The sequence below is a fragment of the Seriola lalandi genome, unplaced genomic scaffold, assembly GCF_002814215.2.
Source record: "Seriola lalandi dorsalis isolate HSWRI2012SDOR001 ecotype SW California unplaced genomic scaffold, Sedor1 jcf7180002054866, whole genome shotgun sequence".
NCBI lineage: Eukaryota > Metazoa > Chordata > Actinopteri > Carangiformes > Carangidae > Seriola > Seriola lalandi.
This window is the reverse complement of record NW_019525419.1, coordinates 625795-638297: the sequence shown is the minus strand read 5'-3', so window position 1 is coordinate 638297 and position 12503 is coordinate 625795. Positions and strand designations below refer to the sequence as shown.

Below are 12503 nucleotides of genomic sequence, written 5' to 3'. Positions count from 1 at the left end.
AAAAAAAAAAAAAAAAAAAAACGTGCACACACACACACACACACACACACACACACACACACACACACACACACACACACACACACAATATTGAAGTATTGATTGACCAGTATGCTATTGCTGCTGCTGGCATGGAGGCAGGCTGGTTACACGTAAACAGAAACTGTACCAACTGTCTCTCTTTGCAGCGAACGTACTTGTGATCACAACACTATGATATAGCACAGCGCAACATGTTTTTTCTTCTTTCACCTCACCTCTACTAGTCCCACTCCAACCCCAGCGCTGTTCACACTGCTCCACTTTCTCATGCAATGGCTGTCGTTATCTGTGCTCTCTCTCTCTCTCTCTCTATCTCTCTCTCTCTCGCTCTCTAAAACACCCAGCACCCCACCCCTTCTCTCTCCCACCACATTATCTCTCTCTCTCTCTCTCTTTCTCTCTCTCTCTCTCTCTCAGGGGAGATAGTGTTGTTGTTTGTTGTTTTAAGCTTGAGTTTGGTCCCACCACTCTCAGGAGAGAAGAGAGGGGAGAGCAGAAGTCTGTTGTGGCCCACTGACAGGGACTACATGGGACGGTCCACCCCAGGGAGCATCTGTTGGGATTATAACACTCTTTCCAGCTCACTTTTTTCCCACTAAGAATAACTCAGTGTGTTGGTGGTGTAGCATCACAGAGGCAACCCCCTTTGTTGAAATGGACAGCTCTATGTCAAGGTTGATGGACTTGATTTTTAGAGACAGAAAAATATCTGGGGCCCACTGTTGAGGAACTCGGTTTTGTCTGACTGCAGCTCATTTGGAAGAACTCAAGCTTGCTGTTTCCTATTTAGGAGTACAAGGAGAGAGAAAAAAGAAACAGGAGAGAGCCGTTTATCTTGGCACGTCTGTGGTGGTGAGCTCAAAGGAGAACTGACAGCTGACACCATCCTCAATTTCACTTGATTTGATTGGACCCCATATTTCCACTGTCAGTGAGATGATATACTAACTCACTTTGTGACAGGTCTCTAACAGCCTGGAGTCTTTGCCTTTTTAGGCTGTTCACACACACATACACACACACTCTTTCTGAGCTCTTAATTTTTTTGATTTTTCTTTTTTCCGCAAAAACAAATGGACATATCCTTATCGCTGGGACCGAAAACTGCACTGCAAATTCAATTTCCAGCTTGATGCTCTTTGATCCATTGATTCTGCACTGAGCTGGAAGTGAATCGCTTCTAGATAACAAGTTTTATCTAATAAATAGAGAAGGGGACCCGGCGGGCCTGACTTACTGTTGCGTTCACTTTCATTCTTACTTCTACCAGGTGCAGTTGTTGAGACTCTTGTTTTGCTGTTTTGCATCTTGACATTGTTTTGCATCTGTCATTCTTGGACCTGTTTTTCCTGCATCGTCCTCTCAAAGGGACCTTTCTCCCTGCGCCATAACTTGTGACCACAGAGAGTGTAAAGGAATTGGGACAGTCCTTTTTGATTCATGACAGCATGGGGGTTTTTGATTGTGCCACAGAAGTTCACATTGTTTATCCCTCGCCTCCCAAAGCTGCTATTTTGATGCTGCTCTGAACTCAACCCAACTCTTTTTTCAACCTGCCAATAAAATGATGAACAAAGACTCTCGCTTTTCAAGGAAAATGCACAGCAACTTCTCCACCCGCAGGCACTCGTGCATTGGGTACGTATCCGGCTGTGTGATTGTGATTACAGTTGCTGATGTACAGTGAAGGCAACATAATGCATGTGTGCACAGGAAGTATCGGTAAGCTGACTTCCAATATGAATATAATCAGCTGATGGGGAATTTTTGACTGTGCTGCTTTGTCACTGTGTTTACAGTGATATTGTGTTGTATCCATGTTGATGTCTATCTGGTGGTTTTATGTGGGTAACTGCGGCTCTGTATTTGCATATAGATTTTGTTGTGATGTGTAGTTGTGAAGTTTCTAGCCCCTGTCTCAGAGTGCCATTTAGATTACATAAAACATAAAATATCGATTGAAGACAGAAAACATTTTGACATGAAAATGAATGCCTTTTGCAGTTCTGAAGCACTGCTGTGAGCTGTGTGAGTTGTGAGTCTGCACCTGAGTGCTGTTTAAAACTCTGGATTAACTTTAACAAATATCCGCCACATGATTTGACATGCACTGTGGTGAAGGCTGTTGCTGTTGCTGTTGGTGTGCTGTGGTCTGCAGTGCAGGCCTTGGGGTGGCATGGTGGATCAATGGTTCTGTCCACTGATGTCCCTCCTTGGGGTCCATGGACCCGCGCCAAGCCGAGGCTTCCGTGATAGGCATGGTATGATACATGAGAGCGGCAGATTTCACCTGTTTTCCATCTTGTCCCGTCGGAAACAAAACAGAGAGAAATAATAAAGAATGTGTCAAATGAACTCACTTCCAAGAGGTAAATTATTGTAGCAGGCCCCCTTGTCGACACACTGACGTGACTGATTGACTTAATTGTAGCTGAAACTTGATACGGCTGTGTAATCAGCAGGCCAGATTCAAAAAACATAAAATCTACTACAGCTGTCATGAGATCCCTGCAGGATACGATATTATGTAAGTTTATAGAGACTAAAAAAAGAGACTCAATGCATGAAACAAAAGAGTACACACACATCATAACCAGCATATGAGTATGCACACACACATATAAACATATAAATCTGCTAGACAACATGACTTTTTGGAGCTTAAGCTCCGAAAGCTGCACAGATTCATAAAGAATCTTTTCTTCCTGCACTGAAAAAAAAAAAAGATGTCAGAGCTCTCGTGGGATTTTTTTCAGTGCAGTGTGTGGTGTGGCAAACTTTTCTGAACTCTGGGCATAAGGCATGTGCCTCGCGAGTGTCATCCGAACTCCTCCAGCCGTGAGCCTGTTTGGATCATATGAGGAGATCAAAGCAGGAGATTTTAGACCACAGCCAGAAATACAGAAGTGCAGCAGGGAACAGAACAAGCCTCTATTCTCTTATTACCTGATTTGTTCATCAAGCTTACTGACTGAAAAAAAAAAACAGCACTGAAGCGGAGTCACTGTTGGGAGCTTCAGCTCAAAGCAATGTTCAGATCCTGTTTTTCAGTTTCAGCACAAATAAAGACAATGATTTTTTTTTATTGTATGATGATGGAGAGTGAGTGATGGTGATGAGTGTTGCTGTGTTACAGCAGTAGAGGTACTTAAATTAGTTAAGTGAGCAGTTAAATTCTTTTACAAAGGAATAATTTTCTCTGCAACACACACACACACACACACACACACACACACACACACACACATCCAAACACCCTGAGACAAAGCAGTCTCTTGTAATCCAGATGTGTCCATCACAATAGAGACAGTTCTTATCCGCACTTGTACTAACAGTACCAGGGCACCATTCATCCTACCCTATGACTTACACACACACACACACACACACACACACACACACTCCTAACCTTCTCAACAATGCTTTTTATGGCTTCTCTGGCAGTGTGGTACATTTAAACAACACTGTGTCACTGCATTAAGCCAAACATGGCTTGAGATGAGAGCTCTCAGTCAGTGTCATGAGAAGATAGTTGTTGCTGCAGTAACAGTTTGAGAAGATGCCATTTATCTGAAGTAGAGAGTGACGGAAAGAGACAGAGTGAGGTATGTGATAATTTACACAAAGAGGCTAACGGCACAGACGAGAGGGCGGTGAAGAAGTGATAGGGAGGACGTGGGTTGAGATAGCGCTGCTTTTAGCGCAGAGATAATGACTGGAAGCAGAGGGTTAGACCGAGGGACAGGGGCATTACAGGGTGAGCAGAGAATAAAAAGATATTTCTAAAGTAGACAAAAAAAAAAAAGAAGAGAGGCAGAAAGTTATTGTGACTAAAAGAATAATGGGGAAAACAAAAAAAAAAGTGTCAAGTGAGGCCACCCCACCAAAGAGCAACAGTGTCAATGTCAGAGGTCCCAATATAGCCGCCAGCCCCCCCCCCTCCCCAACACACACCAAGATTAGTCAATAGGGCCTGTGTGGCTGTGGCGGGCTGGCTGATGTGTGCGTCACTGCTGTACTCCATATTTTCAGCATGACTGATTTCCCCAATCGCCTCCAGAGCCTCATCGATTCCTGAGGCCAGCAGCAGCAGCAGCAGCAGCAGCAGCACAGCACAGCACAGCACAGCACAGCACAGCACAGCACAGCACAGACACCACTGACATTCAAAATGAGCAGCTCTACTGTATTTCCTACTCAGACTGTGAGAGGACATGAGAGACGTCTTTCCTTTATCCAAAGTTCACAGAGACCGTGGAAACAATCAAAAGATGAGAAAGATTAGAACTGCGAAGGAAATGGCAGTTTTAAGTGATTTCTTTCTGACAGTTCTCTGCCCTGAACAAAGTGGATAAGCTGCTACTCTAGTTATTAGTATTAGCAGAAATCAGGATATGGCCTCCAAATAGATCACTCAGTTAAAAAAAAAAAGTGTGATTAGATACAGTCAAGTTTGTGATACACACCGATCAGCCACTACATTAAAACTGGCAGCTGGTTCTAATATTGTAGCTGATTAGAAAATTTAAAAAAATCATCCTATTTTAACCAAATATTGTTTCACTTAATTATTGATGAATATGTGGATTGAGAATGGAGAAAGAAACTATTGTATCAGACGTCAGTGGTGGGTGTTAGCTCTGTGATAGAGCAGTATCAGGACGACTGTTCACTGTAACCACTAGAGGGGGAAACTGACTTGGTTATGCTCAGAAAGTGATGGAGAACAATGACCTCCTGTTAGACCAGGCGCTACTCGGATATGGGAAAATAAAAACACAATGTATCGGTTTGGTAGATTAAAATTTTATTTTTAGGCTGCTGGAAACCAGCCATGTTTCACTAATGAGACTTTCATGGTGCTGTGGAGTTTATGTATTTGTATTGATCATGCGGCAGAAGGCTGACACTTTTACACTCTGAAACACAGCATTGTGTGTTATTATTATTGGTTATTGGTGTTATTGGTTTGTGTTATTTTTCTGCTGCGGCTTCTTCTGCCTGTTCTGTATATGCAATATACCTGCTGCACTGTCTGTCCAGCTGTGCCAGAGGTTTCTCCCTTTGTCTTTTTCTTCTTTTTTCTTGAGAAACTCTTTTAAATCACAGGTCTTGCGGTTCACATTGTACAGAGACAGATCTATGATTCTGAGTACACAAATACTATTACAACCCAACTACTGATAAGTTACAAATTATTTTTATTTACACACCTGGCACATTGATTTTATGAAAGGTTTAATAATCTCTTTGAAGTAATATTAATATTTATCGGCAAAATCAGACACTCAGCTCACCTCCAATAATAATTTTATTTTCTAAGTTTAATTTTTACATTCATTTTTAACAGTGTTTTGCAGAATTAACTTCCTGTTAGGTACTTACAAAAATGTTGATGTATTCCTCTGTCGTTCATACAATACCTTTTGGCCCTTGTAACCTCAATGATCAGTAATTTATTATCATCTAAAAGTATATTTTAGTTGTTTTTTTTTGTTTGTTTTTTTGCTGGACACTGATGTACCACATGTGCTACTAGTCTTACGAACACCTATACACATACAGTGCCCATGTACACACACTTGCAGTAGGCTACACACTAGCTCAGAGTGAGCATTTCACTTGTATTTCCCACAAACACTTCCCTGCTGAGGGAGTGGCCACCTGCCACAGAGGTGTGCGCACAGACGTGTGTAAGTCTGAATGTCCATTTAAAGTGTGCGTTTGAATGTGTGCCCATGTCCCTGCACACGTGCATGCATTAGTGAACTCCCTTGTGCTTAAATCCTGGCATCTTTTTTGGCTGTGTGTGTGTGTGTGTGTGTGTGTGCGTGTGTGTGTGTGTTTGACTGCGTTTGCATATGTGCGAACAAGTCTGTCATCCACCCAATTCCCAAATCGGAGGAGCCCCAAACTCTGCCGTCATGCTAGCAGATGGCAGCCTAATGAATCATGAGGCGACACACTGATAGCCTTTACTACAGTACATGCTGTAACATGACGTTTGACATCACTGAGACTCAGTTAAATATAGGCCGCTAGCAACAGCCACATGCTGACACCTGGTGCTGTTGCTTTGTTACGTCCACAGTATTTTAGATGACATTTGTAGCAAGAAGAAATTTGTTTCAGTTTATTTGATTTTCTTCTGCACTGTAGTAAATGCTTTTAATTTGAAATAACCAGAACAAGTGCTGTACTGTTTGGGTGCTTTGAAAGATGTAACACGCTGTAAGCCTGTTTTTCTAGTATTTCCAGGGAAGATACTGTCCATTGGTTTATCATGATCATTGCTGCACACAGAAAGTTACAGTTTCAGTGAAGAAATGAATCCTTTTTTTGTAAGGACGTGGTCGTACCTGGGAATAATTCTTCCCTGGAGACCCTGTAACAGATATGGAAGACTATAGTAGAAATGGGCGGCCATGCTCATGGGAATATGCCTGTGTGTGTATGTTATTAGTGTGTTTGTGTACCCTTTTCTTCTGCAGCTGCTTTTTCAACCTCTTGAACTGTGCTGTGCCCAACACTCAGTCCCTTTATACAAGCTCACGTTGTGTAGCTGAGCGTGGTTGAAACAGAAAGTTATTTTAAATTCTGGTAGAGAAGTTTCCAAAGACAGCAAACATTTTTTCTTTTTCATATAATAATGTAATATGTTGGGTTTTAATATATTATTCAGAGGCTAGTTTACTTAGGTTTTGAGATGCTGTTATAGGCACTAGTCAAATAGTATTTCTTCATATTTATTATGTGGCCACAGAGAAATTCTATTCTCGCAAATTAAGAGGAAGGCAGCGCACACTACTAACAGCTGCATGATTGGATTGATGCAGTATATGTTTTCTATGTTTAATCGCATATGTCACACCACTATTTCTATATTAATTATGTAATGGTCTGGATTAGCAGGTGTAAAATTTGCATGTTTCTTAGAAGCATGGCAGTAGTTTCCATTTGCTATGATGAGACATCATCACCATTAAGGAATGAGAGGGTGTTTCTAAATTGCTCATCATTTTTTGGTGCATTTGAGGAGACTGTTAGGACATTATGCCTCCAACTTGTGCCATACTCCAGTTATTCAAATGTTTAATTTAGTCAGTAACCATTTTTTGACCTAACTGCAATATTTAATTGCTATTTCTTGTCATATAACCTTTCAAAACAGCGCCTAATTGTATTCTAAAATATTCTATGTGATAGTTTTCTTTAATATTTTAATATCAAGAGCAAGGAATACTTTCTCATGTAGTTTATTTTCTTTCAGACACGGGCAAACACATCCTAAACAGGCTGATTAGGCTTAATTGCATTCAAATTAAGATGACTTAATTAAGATGTGCATTCATATCACCACTTTTAATAAATACTGTAAATTGAAAACTCGAGGCTACGTAAACTTTTTGTGTCCCTCATGGTGATTTGAGATAGGATTAGGAGATCTGCCCTCCAGTGTAGCATGACACAGCTGTGATCAAATATTTTGTAATATATACTGTATGTCATATAGTGGTGGAAAAGGTGTTTCTATATTCTAAAATAAATCCAGGAGAAATTTAAGGGAATAATCAGTTAAATACTTAAAGTCTATCACTCAAGGAAGAATCTTATTCTAGCAAGTGGTTCTTGTATAGACAAAGCAGGGAAAAATATTGCAGTCTCATCATAATCACAATGTTGACTTGCATGGATTTCAGACAAAAGAGCAACATAAAGTGACTGACATGACTTCGGATCTCAAAGCCAGACAGGGTTGGTGAATATTCAGTTTTCATTAACCCACATGAGCGCAGTTAATACTGTTCTTTCCAAGTAAATGTCCTCAGATGTTGTTACAGTATTTCATTTCATTGTACATTTTCTTGTATTTTCATTTTAACATAATTGGTCAGCAGTGGACAATATGACTTTGGAAACTAGTCAATGTCAGCTAACTTTACATACAAACCACAAACAGACAGTGTGTCCACTGACAGGCAACAACCCTGACATACAGCGTTCCTCGCTCACTTCAAAACAGCTCGTTATCCAGGAATGCTCACCATGCCTCCATGTAGCCAACACATGATGTCATGAGGCCCCCTTTGCAAATAATGGACTATTAAACCCACAACTGAGGGGTCAGCCAGAATTTATGATGCCTCGCTATTTTATGAGTTATAAGAGATTACCTTGCCACATCGTTTCAGCCTCGGCGTCCAGTGCTTCACAGCGCGACTGTCTTAAGATGAGATGTGAAGATACTGTGCAGAAGCAAACATTTAATGTCTGTCTTTCTTCAGACATCCACTCTCTTCCACCACGGTGACGCAGACACATGGAACACTGTGAAATCCTCGGGTCTGTTGCCAACCGAAGTGTGTGTGTGTGTGTGTGTGTGTGTGTGTGTGTGTGTGTGTGTGTGTGTGTGTTTGCGCGCACACGTGTGTGCATGTCCACTCTAGATGACAAAGAATACTGCTCTTGAAAGGTGTCGTTTAAGCTTTATTCCTCTATCTGCACATGAAAACAATTTTCCTGTGATGAAAACCTGTCAAAAGTGCTGGTTGCTGTAAAGTTTCAATCCATAACATCCCTTCATCCAGCTTGTATCAGGACATTGTTCATCCCAGCGGGGATAAATTCTTCAGTTTTACGAGTCCAAAGTCAGGTCGCATGCTAATGTTTATACAGTATGTATTTGCAGAGGATAAGTGTGAATACAGAGCTAGGAAAATAAATGAACTGAGAGACTGCATAGTAGAAGTATTAAGTATATCCGGTTTAACTTGTAGCTTTTCTTTATCAGCCCATGAGGGGCCTGATCATGATTCTGACCCTGCACAGTAAATCCCGTTAAACCCAAATAGTGATTATTCAATTCACTGTAGTTGTGTGATAGGATTTATAAACTGTTGCTGCTGAATTCAGGCTCCAGGAAGCCATAACATACAGCATTATTGTAGGTCTCCTCAGTTTGTGGTTATGATTGGCCCTTTTGTGTGTGCACCTCTTCAGATTTCCTTAAATGGCAGTTTTTCTTGACACACACATCTTGTACAGACACAGACACTTTGTATTAAAGGATTATATTAAATACTTTTAGAGAGCAAACGCCACAGTTATATGTTGTCTGTGCTCTACGTCGCAACTAACGTAAATATAAAGCCGAAAAATGAAACTATACCATATGAAAAAAAATATAAGCCAACTTTTTCACATAAGCAGTAATAAGGCTTTCATATGTAGGTAATGGAGCAGGGGTTCTGAAATATATTTTAAAAACCCTGGCCTCCTGAAAGGGGCCTGGTTCATATTAAAGATACCTATTGAGCCTCTGCTGTATAACCACTCATTACTTTTTCTTTTCTATCCTTACCTATTGTTGTCTCTCTGCCTAACATTTGTGAATTCCAGGATGATGAGGCGATGCCATTGATTGATTTGCCAATTTAATTGAACCATGTCATGCTGCAGAATGTAGCTTGAAGTCCTTTTATGGAGATGTTTTTTGTGCGTACGAGCTAACTGGAGACCAATTGATCGTTCGTCAAGCTCTGCTATGCCTGTCGATCTTACAGTACTTGCAAGGCACATACAGTAATGCAGTTTATAATGGTGGCCAAATTTCTGCTCAAAATTCTGAGTAAGCCAACAGCTGTCTATTTTGCTGAAAAAAGTCATAAGCAGATTTTATCAGCTGTAGCTAGCACGCTATATTAAGCTAACATTAGCTCCATGAGTTGGTCGAAAATGCTATCTCGGGTTTCCTGTTGCCTCATTTTAAAATCTCAGTCTTGATGACTATATACAAGATGTATAAGCTAAAAATACAAGACTGAGGCTAAAGTTATATGTCGTAGGCAAAAAGTTTACGTCTGCATGGTGATCCATACGTAGGACGTGAAAGACAGCATTGTTCTTGTATTGCAGTATAGCTAGTTAGGTTAACCCCTAGTTCTCAGACTGTCTTACACGAGCAAAGGCTGTTAGGATGAGGACGAACAAATGAGTGCAACATCGGCAGGAGTTGCTGAAGTTTCACTCCCCAGATACAGTAAGGAGCAAGACAGAGCTGCTAACGTTTGCCTAAAATCTAAGGATCTAGGACTAGCTTCCAACCAGTGCGGAAATGCTGTACAGTGTATTTGCAAGTTGCAAACAAGTCTTTTTTAATGTAACCTGTAACCCAACAAACTAATGTTGTTATTTAATACTGTTCTCCCTGGCCTTGGAAGTAATGCTCGGTTACTAAGTCAGCCAGGCATGCTAATGATAACAGCTGACATTAAAGCGGATGAACACAGCATTTAATCCACTCCACATTTACACTTTTTCTCCCTCTCGCTTTCTTTTTGTATTTTTGGTTTTGGAAAGACTGTAAAAGACTGCCGAATATCTCTCTTATTACAGCCCCGTGAACATCACTTCAACATTAGGAGAATCCGAAGCTTGAACAGGACAGCCTGGTTACGGTTACCAAGCCATGATTGGACAGTCTTGGTTTGGGGGAGGGGTTTAGCGAATGGTCATTAGGAATTTTAATACTCAATCCTATGCATATAATGCTCAATGCTAATTTTATAATACCCAGTGCTATATCACTGCAATGTGCAAATTGTCGTATGGACTTGGGGACAGTAAAGCACCTGCTGTGCAGTCAGAAAACACTCCCCCTCAGTAAGTCAAAGGGGCATTTTCCCATGGCTCATTCTGATGAAATCTTACAAAACTCTTTGGACTACGAATCCATAGCAAGGCTTAATCTCTCTCTGGGAACATAGCCTGTAGATTCGTGGCTCCTGACTCATTTTGCTGATCTCTTGTCAAATATTTCCTGTTTAAGTTTTCATATGAAGCATACAGAAGGTCGACCAGCTAAGGTTTCATATTTACTTTTCACATTTCTGGTCTTCAAAAATACACTGCCCCCGGCCACGGGTGACCTTGCATGCTGGCTCCTAAGCCTGTGCGTGAGTGCGTACTGTATACGAGTAAGTGTGTGTGTGTGTGTGTGTGTGTGTGTGTGTGTGCGTACATGTTCTTCGTTCTCAGCAAGCTGTGTCCCAAGAGCTACTTACTATAATACCCTATCATACTCATCCTGTCATCAATCTCTTTACCTAACATAGACGGACATACTTGCCACACACACACACACACACACACACATACACACACACACACACACACACACAAACACACACACACACACACACACACACACACACACACGAATACACACTCCATCTGGAAAGGATAATGGTACTGTGTCCACAGGGAGAGTGCTGTCCTGCGATTGTATCACGACTGAGTGTGTGTGTGTGTGTGTGTGTGTGTGTGTAGGTGTGAGAGAGCAGGAAGGGGTTAAAATTGCTTAAACATTTGGTGAAGGCAGGAACCAAGCTGGCTCTGTTCCTGCCCCCTTTCTTAGCTCTGACCTCACTCTGAAACTTGTTCCCCCCTTGTGTGTGATACACACACACACACACACACACACACACATACACACACACACGCATACACACACACACACACACACACACACACACACACACACACACACACATCTTGTATAGATCTGTGCACATTCTGTGGGGCACTCGGACAAAAAAAAACACACACACACACGCGGCGCACAGGGCTACTGTGACAGACTGGAGCAGGAGAGCAAGTTTGCTCAGCTAAAGGAAAGGTCTGTGTTTGTTCTGTGATTAAAGGTGTAGCAGCCAGAGGGGAGAGGAGGAAGCAGAGAGAGAAACAGAAGAAGAGCAAGAGAGAGAGAGAGAGAGCAGACAGACAGAAAGGGAGAGGGGGAAGAGGGCAGCAGCGTTGTGCCACATTTAGACTCGGAGCAAAGACAAGATGTACAAGGGGGACCGATTAATGGAGCTCTTCTGAGAGTGATGAAAAGCTTTTTTTTTTACAGCCAGCAAGGAAGACAGATAAGCAGCAGAGAGTGTGCAGCTCTCACAAGAAGAATTCAGGTGCTCAGGAAGGAATACACTCCAAATTTCTACATATCTACCAAGAGAAAGCAGACTTTCACCAGCACACAGTAGCATGTATTGATTCGCCCCGGTCATCCTGTCTCTGCGCTGGAGCCACTGGTCCTAGAGCTGGCGTCCACTCCTGCCAGAGGTAATGAGAACTCCTGGGAAGCCGTGGAGAGCCGGACAGCCCGACAGAGCGAGACAGACGAGGAAGCGGGCCGAGTTTCACAGGGATGAGAGGGGCCACATGCTGAGGAGAACCAAGAGAGGGAGAACAGCGGAGCGGCCAAGAAGAGGAGGGTGAGGACGAGTTAAAGAGAGTAGGCTAAAGAAACATGAGTGTGCCGACGAACTGTGGGTTCTGTTACTCCGTGGAGCGGAGTATCACTGTGCGGAGTGGGAACATATGGGGATCACCGTGCGCTGTCAACAGGCCTATTGACATCATACAGAAACGCAGGCGGTAATTAACAGCTATCTCATTTA

General features: G+C 42.0%; 1 protein-coding gene across 7 annotated transcripts in view; it reads left to right on the top strand.

Moving 5' to 3' along the window:
- pde4ca (phosphodiesterase 4C, cAMP-specific a) overlaps window positions 1–12503 on the top strand; it is a 52854-nt gene that overhangs the window by 11409 nt on the left and 28942 nt on the right. For 2 of the 7 annotated variants that reach the window (XM_087179792.1, XM_023428092.2), the window contains exon 1: window positions 12324–12480. The exons of 3 other annotated variants lie outside the window; for them this stretch is intronic. In XM_087179792.1, coding sequence (XP_087035918.1) covers window positions 12353–12480 — 128 coding nt within the window. In that variant the 5' untranslated portion in view covers window positions 12324–12352. 2 more of the 7 variants (XM_023428095.2, XM_023428090.2) reach the window with 2 other exon arrangements.